At 34.2% G+C, this 8663-nt stretch overlaps 1 protein-coding gene and 1 pseudogene across 1 annotated transcript; one reads left to right on the top strand and one right to left on the bottom strand.

The window, feature by feature from the left end:
- Positions 1 to 348: 348 nt before the first annotated feature.
- On the bottom strand, positions 349 to 4724 carry LOC112013792 (pentatricopeptide repeat-containing protein At3g02490, mitochondrial-like; annotated as a pseudogene).
- A 1661-nt stretch (positions 4725 to 6385) lies between these two features.
- LOC136068870 (uncharacterized) lies at positions 6386 to 8637 on the top strand. Its single transcript, XM_065776652.1, has 4 exons — positions 6386 to 6603; positions 6767 to 6860; positions 7935 to 8054; positions 8187 to 8637. Exons 2-4 carry the CDS (start codon positions 6794 to 6796, stop codon positions 8348 to 8350), a joined length of 351 nt encoding a protein of 116 aa, XP_065632724.1. The 5' UTR covers positions 6386 to 6603; positions 6767 to 6793; the 3' UTR covers positions 8351 to 8637.
- The last annotated feature ends 26 nt before the right edge of the window (positions 8638 to 8663 follow it).

Below are 8663 nucleotides of genomic sequence, written 5' to 3'. Positions count from 1 at the left end.
ATGAATATCAGAAGAAAAGTCAAAAGAAATCTCTTACAAGAAAAATTGCAAGGCTAGTCCCAGTCAATTGATATTTCAAAAAATCTATTTCAAACTTCAGATACGTAATGTTAATCAACCCAAGACATTAACTCCCCTAGCCCATTTAAGAAAATTGGAAATCTTTAATCTCATCAATAATCTAGTCAATCACTAAGCACTTAAGGTGTCACATTAAGTGTTCTATCGTACCCATGAAACAAATACGATAAAGAGAAAAATGTTGGGAAAGTCAAATAACCATATATTTTATTAGCCACAAAAAGCCTATGATGACACAATAGTCAATAATTTTGGATGAAAGAGAATACAAAATATGCATACCAAAATTTCTTGAAGAAATATCATAATACATTAATTTGACATGAAACAAAAGGAAATACAGACAAAAAAAGCCTATGCAGCCACATTAGTGGCAAAAGAACCTTTTTCTAGATTTCATGGAACAAAAGAGATTCAAGACATCAGCATAGTTATGAATGTAGGCTGGGCATTTGGAAAGGAAATTTTGAGCTTCAATATGCCTTCCAGCCTTGAAGAAGGCTTCAAATGTATGAAGAAACACAGATGTCACTGGAAACTTCTTTGAAGGCATTTCCTTCAAAAAGTTGATAGCAACATCACCAGTTCTAGACTTTGATACATACTCAATAAATGGATCCATAAAGGGTGGGAACCCTTGATTTTTCATCAAATCCAAAAAGACTTAAAGCATCCTAAAACCCACCCTGAACCAACAACTTACTTATCAATTCTTTATATGTAGTATGCCATGGCTTCAATTGTTCAACATTCACCAGTTCAACAAGAAGCCTGCATGCCTCTATTGCCCTGTTCTTTTGGCAATAAGCATTTACCAAAATGTGGAGTGCATAAACAGCAGAAGAAAATCACTCTTTTTCAACCATCTTGTTAGGACATATGTGGAATTGTTAGAAACATATGTGATGTAAATTGGCTAATCCTTTGACAAAACGCACTTTACTTGTAATTGGGTAGATCTATGATGAGTTTAGTACTTCAAGAAACAAGTGTTCAAGTTTAGTATTAAAGCCATGCAAGTCTGACCAAGAAACAAATAAAGAAGTGCTGTTCATTAAAACTCGACAGATATCTTGATAGAATCATTTCTATCTAGGATTAATGTTGAAACTCAACAAAACCTGTATTTGTCGAGAATTACGAAATTAGAATTTTCAAATTTGATTCACGCATATCCATGAATATTTGTGTAGGGTTTCTTTTCTCACAACCCTAGACATATATAAGAATTATTTTAAAAGCCATCACATTTTGATGCAACTTGATGCGAAGTGATTATACACGCGTATTGTGACCGGAGACAAAATTTGCCCTAGTTCATCTTTCTCTCTGTAGAAGTTATTGCGTCTTTATACCAAGTGTTTTATAACCATGGAACTTCTTGATTTTCATTGTTGGATGAAATGAAAAACTTTGCAGCTAACATCTTTCTCAAGTTGGTGTGTTAATGCATTATTGTGATAGGCCAAAGAATGTATTGACCCCTCGTGATAAATTAACCAATTAATTTGCCAAGTGAATTAATTAAGTTAATTAACATGCAATACGCGTGGTAGTACAAACAAATCACCAACTAAGTTAATATGCAGCGGAAAATAAAGTTGACATAGTGATTTGTTTACGAATAGGGAAAACCTTCAAAGCAAAAACCCCACTTGGTGATTTTAAGGTCACCACTCCTAAGAATGTATTATTATCACAACAAGTGGTTACAAGTAAAGGAATCTCAACACCTTATACCAACCTACAGTTAAACCCTTACCCCAATACCCAATTGGACTTGTTCTGTAATGACAATCTCTCCTTTTAATGCACGGCTTCTAGTACGTGACTAACCAATCGATGCACGGATCTAAATACGTGACTAACCATCAACTTGAGAAGGATGTTAGCTGTAAAGTTCTTCAGTTCATCAATACGATGAAGATTATGAAGTTCCTTGGTTACAAAACCCTACAGCGTACAAACGCAACATTTTCTTGAATAGAACGATGAACTAGGGTAAATTGTCTCCGGTCACAATATGCTTGTGAAAAACCTTTGCATCAGCTGTGACGGCCCTTAAAAAAATCCTTATATATGTTTAGGGTTGTGAAAAAAGAAAGCCTAAACATGTATACATGGATTTGTTGTGTGAAATCAGATCTGAAAAACTGATTTTTTGTATATCTCGATAAATAGGTTATCTATCGAGCAATTGTCGAGTATCGGGCTAAACATGCCTTTTAAACCTCAATAGATGCTATCTGTCGAGCTTTAAAATCCAGCACTTCTTTGCTTGATTCTTGGACAGAGTTGCATGGTTTTAACACTTAGACTTGAAACATTGTTGCTTGAAGTATTAAACACATCCTAGATCTACCAAATTACAAGTAAAGTGTGTTTTGTCAAAAGACTAGCCAATTCTACATTGACATATATTCCTAACATGATTCACATATGTCTTAACACATTGGTTAGTCACGTACTGGGAGCCGTACATTGAAATGAGAGATTACTGCTACATTACAAGTCCAATTGGGTATTAGGGTAAGGGTTCAACTATAGGTTGGTATTAGGTACTGAAATTCCTTTTACTTGTAACTGCTTATTTTGATAATAATGGATTCTCGGGAGTGGTGACCTTAAATTCACCCAGTGAGATTTTGCCTCATGATTTTCCCCATTCGTAAACAAATCACCTGTGTCAAATTTATTTTCCCTTGCATTTAACTTATTTGATGATTTATTTGTACTACCACGCTTATTACATGTAATTGAATTTAATTAATTCACTTGGATAATTAATTGATTAATTTACCAAAGAGGTCAATACATTTTTTGCCCATCATATCTATTTGAAACAATTAGAAGCCTTGTCAAAATCCCCAGCTACACAATGCCCCTTAATGAAAGATGCCCCTGTCCTGTGATCTAGAATGGACCTAGATGATTCCATATTCTCCATAAGTTCACTTGCCTCATCCTTTTTAGCAGTGCTACTAAGCTGAAATGCAATTTTACTCTATAAATGACCATTAGCCACAAACCCACCTTCTTTCATTGCTTTCAAAACCTTACTGCACTCTCCAAGTCTACCAACACTAGTTAATGACTCAAGAACTACACCAAGCATAGAATTTGTCAAAAAATTCCCCTTCTCAGTAAAAATCCTCAAAACCCTAAAAAATAGACCCATATCCAATTGTTTACCAACTTCTACTTTCCTCAATAGAAAGACGCAACAATCCTCAAAAGGCTTATTTGCACCAGCCATGGCAAACTCATACAAATCCACAACATCCTTAATCATTTTCCTCTTACAAAACCACCCTAACACCTTAACAAATGTCTCCTCCTCCATATCATACCCATTGCTTCTCATCTCATCAACAACTTTCCAAAACCTATCGATACAATCTTTCTGCCCTAACATCTTGGCCACAGCATTATAAGTTCGCTCATCGGGCTTAAACAACCTACTCTCCTCCACCCACCTAAAGAAAATCAACGCTTTTGTTGGCTCCACACCAACATTTTCCAATACCATCTTAACCATATCGCTCGAATATTCAATACTCAATTCCCGTATCTTCCTTTCAACATCATCACTCCACACTTCACTCCTAACAATCTTACACAACTTTGAACAACCTTCTCCATCGAATTATCCATCGATCCAGAGGCATACACAACTTTTAATTTTTCAACATCACCACCCAACCTATCCTTTTGGAACCTCTCTAAGACCTTATTTTGCATACCCTTGGATATCCCATACCCTTTTTTGTTCATAACCTCAAACAAATCTCAAAACTCCTCAACAAACCCATTAACACCCAGAATCCCCAGCATTGAATTCTATGATTTAGAGCTGAGTCTCTAACCATCACTCTCTAAAACCCAAGTGGAAAACCTCTTCGCCACATCGGGGCTCAATTCGAGCTTCCCCAAAACCCTCAATACCAATTCATGACTAACTACATCATTGTTTAACTCTAACTCTTTCCTAATATCATCCACACCTACAGTAGGTTTTGCAAAAATATCAACTACAACCAAATAAGTGTGATCTGTGTCTTTCTCTTCAATGGCTTGTTCAAGTTCAAACAAGAATCTACGAAAAATGGGGTCTTTGGGGTTTTTGAATTGGGATTGTTGTGAGATAATGGTGTGAAAGAGTGAAGTGAGAGAACGAAATGGTGGAAGATTGAGATTGAGATTTGGATTGGAGAGTACTTGGAAATGTGAGGAGTGAGTGGAATTGTGAAGTTGAGATCGGAGAAGGTGGTAAGGTCATAGAAGCAAGTGCCATTGGTGTCTCCTGGTTGTTTTTTAGGGTTAGGGTTTGTGGATTAATTTTGGGGATACACAGGACTTTCAATTTTTATGTAGAGCGAGCTTAGAGAGAGAGAAAAAGAGGTGTTAGGTTTTAAGACTGGATTGGGGTTTGTGAGCTACATTGCATGGCTTTAAAATCTAGACCGAACTGTACGGCCTAACCTGGCTAACCGTGAACTATTCACCAAAATGGTTCTTTTATCTCCCAAAACTGGCATATGTAAATAAGTCAATGAACTGCCTGGTTTTAAAAACCGTAAACGGTTCTCATGGTTCAGATCAGAGCTTAAAAAAGCAAAAAAGAATCTTGGTAATATTGCCATTGTTAAGAAAACACCAAAAGGTAAAAGAATGATCAATTGATACAAAGAACCAAAAAGAAATAGTAGTATAAGAATAACTTGATCTTCAATAATCTTTCTTAAAAAAATAAAATCCTTTTACAAGATCCTTCCATATAGAAAAAGAAAAAACTTAAAATTTTCTCTTACAAGGTCCTAGTCTCCACACTGTAATAGCTCAAAAGTTTGCCCTCACAAGTTTTCTGCAACCTCCAGTCGACGACTAGTGATCAAATCTCTCCAAACTAGCAAGCAATGGCGCTAGGATCTCTCTTTCTCTCACTGTTCTAGTTTTTTTTTTTTTTTCTTTTTCTTTTTCTTCAAACTCTCAAACTCAATTTGTTTGTTGAAGAGACTTGAATACTTGAAGTCTATCGGTGGTTTATTATTTGTTTACTTCAATAGTAGTTTTGATAAATCAACTATGTTTCTTTGAGTCTTTCTCCAAAAAAAAAAAGAAAAAGTTTCTTTGAGGGAATAATTATTGGATTATATTATAGCAGTCATGTGATGCATATTTGTGTAAAATGTACAATATTGTATATATTTGTATTAAAATATATAATATTATATATATATATATATATATATATATTTAGTTTACAATGTAAATTTTACATGAATTAAATGTAAATTAATAATTTTCTTTTTGACAATTAGTAAATCAACTATGATATTGTTATATATTTTGTTTATTATGTTTGCTTAGGATTTCAAATTTTTTATTTATCTTATGAAAGTTATGATATAAAAAATACATTTGAAAGATAGAATTCTATATTTATTTGGACTATTTTAGTCATTTTTCAATTTTTACTAATTTAATATGTGGGGGATTTTTTCCTACCGCAAGCTCTTTGTTTGCTTTTGCGAGCCAAGACCGCACGGTTTTGTTCTCAAGCGACATGGAAGGTCAGGATTTTCACCTTTGAGGCTTGACACCTTAGTCCCACATCGGCAAGAGAAGTGCCCCACTTATGCTTTATATGTGCTTGACACTTGCATGAGTATACCACTGCTACATGTGGGCTTGGCTCCCTAAAGCGGACAAAGAGCTCACGGCGGGAAAAAATCCCCTAATATGGTTCAGTTTCAGTCCAACCTCAAATGCACACCTGGCTTGCCAACTCACACACACGGGACCACCACTTTTGGGGTTCAATTTAATTATGGGTAAATTGCAAATTACACCTCTTAAGTTTAACGGTGTTTAGATTTTACACCTTGAAGTTTCAAAATTTAGATTTTACCCTTGAGGATGTTTAGATTTTACACCCTAATGTTTTATAATTTGGATTTTACTTCCTAAATTTGAAGGGTATTCGAATTTTACTTCCTAAAATTTAAGAGTTTTTAGATTTTAGACCCTAAAGTTTCAAAATTTGGGATTGTAAAATGTAAATTTTGAAATATCAAGTTGTAAAATTCAAACACCCCCTAACTTTATGTGATAAATTTCAAATTCTAAAATTTTAGAATATAAAATTAAAATATTCTTAGACTTTAGGAGTGTAATTTGAAATTTACTTGTAAACTTGGTGTACTTACGGTGCTCCAGGGGGAACATTAGGGAGAAAGAAAAAAAAAACAAAACCTATAAACGACGTCGTTTTTATTTTTTATAACAAAAAATCAAAAAACCTAAGTTGAAGTTGAACCCCCCAGCACCGGGGTGTAGTTTGCAACGACACCGTTCCCCCCTAAAACCCTTTAGCCTCTCTCATTGTCCCTGCCCTCTTTCTCTCTCACAGAGGCAGGCAGCCAAAGCCTAGTGAGAATTGAGCCTCCACCGTGTGTGTGTGTGTCTCTCTCTCTCTGCTCTGCGAGTAATTACACAAGTTATAGCCGAATCTCAACAAAGGTTGGTTTTTTTTTTTTTTTTAAAGGTGGGATAACTGTTTGAGATTTTGATGTTTGATTCTAAATTAAATTAAAGTGCTAATATATTTGAATTTTTGTTGCTGCAATTGTTCTAACCCAATTCACATATGACTCCCATTTTGATGCCCACTGTTTGTATAAAGAGAGAGAGAGGGAAAGAAAAGAAAGTTATGGACTTGCAGCTGAAACACAAGAAGAATAAGAAGAAAAGGCAAAATATTGACAAGCTTCAAAAGGGTTTGTGCCTTTTCTGCTTTTTTTTTTTTTTTTTTTTTTTTTTTTTTCAGCTTCATTATCACTTTTCTGCTTCTGGGTCTGTGGATTGCTTTTTTAATTTATGTTTTTTCCACATGGGTTTTATCCATTTTGCTGTTCTAATTTGGTGGTGCCCTCGGCTGCTTTGAAATTTTTTTAGCAGTTGTCCGAAAATATGAAATTTGGAATGAGTTGATTATGTAAACTTAACAAGATGTTTGTGGTTTGCAATTAGTATTTGGATTTTTGGTATGGGATTGTGATCTTAAATATCAACTATGATATACTATACCTTTTCACTATAAGTTCAGCAATGCATCTATTTTGCTTATTGGATACCGATGCAAGTTTACAAGCATTATTGAGTTTAGGGGAAAACAGAATTGTCTTACTGGTCAATTCTATCAAACGCTATCAACTTTTGTAGATAAGAGTAGAAAATCACCAAGGCATTTAGTGTATCCAGAAAAATATATTGGAGTCTTAAGCATGTTTTAGTAATTGGTCATACTTATCAAAAAAAAAAAAAAAATGGTTTAGTAATTGGTCATAAGTAATTACCTAAGAAAGTGCACTTCAAGCAGGTTCCTGAAGATAGGAAAAGGTTTCAAGTTTTGGGTTTCGGGAATTTAGATATATCAATGCAATATCATTAAAACAATTATATCTCAAATAGTCTGGGCTATTTACAGATCCTGTTGACGAGTCATAGACCTTATAGGGTCATAAGAAATGTAATTGAACTCATGATCGTAATTCATCTGATGGATACATTAGCAGATGAATAAAAATCATGTGAAAACAATAATGCAATTCTTGGTTGTCCTTATTAAGACCAGTATAAAATTGCTCGGGGTTGGGAGCCACATCATACATGCATCTGACCATTTTATTTCCAAGGTAGATTTCCTAGATTTTGCAGTTTGGCCATGATTTTCTACTTGCAATACACAATTGCATGATTTATATTGCTGCTGAAGTGTTTAGAGGCAGGTGTTATTTATTCTGAAGTTTAATGGCAAGTATGTTAGTCCCTAACTTCTTTGTTGTTTTCAGATGAAGTTTTAAATATGGAAGTGGAAAGGGAAAAGAGCAAACCTACAGAAAAGAATAAGAGAAAAAGAGAGAAGGGAAATGATTTTGACACTGGCAAAGCTGTTCGGAGCAATATCAAAGGTGAATGTGGTTTTTACAGGCTAATGCTTTTTTTCAAAGAACTTTACAGCTGAAAGAATCTTTTATTTTATTTTATTATAAATATATATATAATTTATATTGGTTTTTCTTTTGTTTATTTATTTGATTCAGATGGTTCGATCAATGCAATCAGTGGAAGGAAAATGAAAGAGTCATCTAGGAAGAAAAATAGAAAAAATGAGGAAAGAAACACTCTGACTGGAAAAAGTGAGCAGCCCAGCACAGATGCTGAAGTTGAATTTGTTGACCAATATGGTGCGTTCATTGATTTTTAACATTAGATAATAAATGCTATGCTTTGTTCTTCCAAAAATAAATTATAAGGCTTAATTTTATTAATGGATTCTTGCTGCCTAGAACTATTTGATTTTGCAATCTTGATACATTGAGGAGAACTTAGGTCTAGTATAGATGAAGGGTCTAAGAAGAAATCCTAGCAACAAACAAGACCAAAGCAAAGAAAAATATAATAGGATTTTTTTGATAAGATATATTATTTTATTAAAAGAAAGGAAAGCTAAAAATGGCCAGGTTCATTAAAGAATAAGAAGAAGATTACAATTACATTCTAGCCTTTAGTAACCTTGG

Source organism: Quercus suber, unplaced genomic scaffold, assembly GCF_002906115.3.
Source record: "Quercus suber isolate HL8 unplaced genomic scaffold, Cork oak 2.0 scaffold_138, whole genome shotgun sequence".
Lineage (NCBI taxonomy): Eukaryota > Viridiplantae > Streptophyta > Magnoliopsida > Fagales > Fagaceae > Quercus > Quercus suber.
The sequence above is the reverse complement of the archived record's forward strand: the minus strand, read 5'-3'. Positions and strand labels throughout refer to the sequence as shown.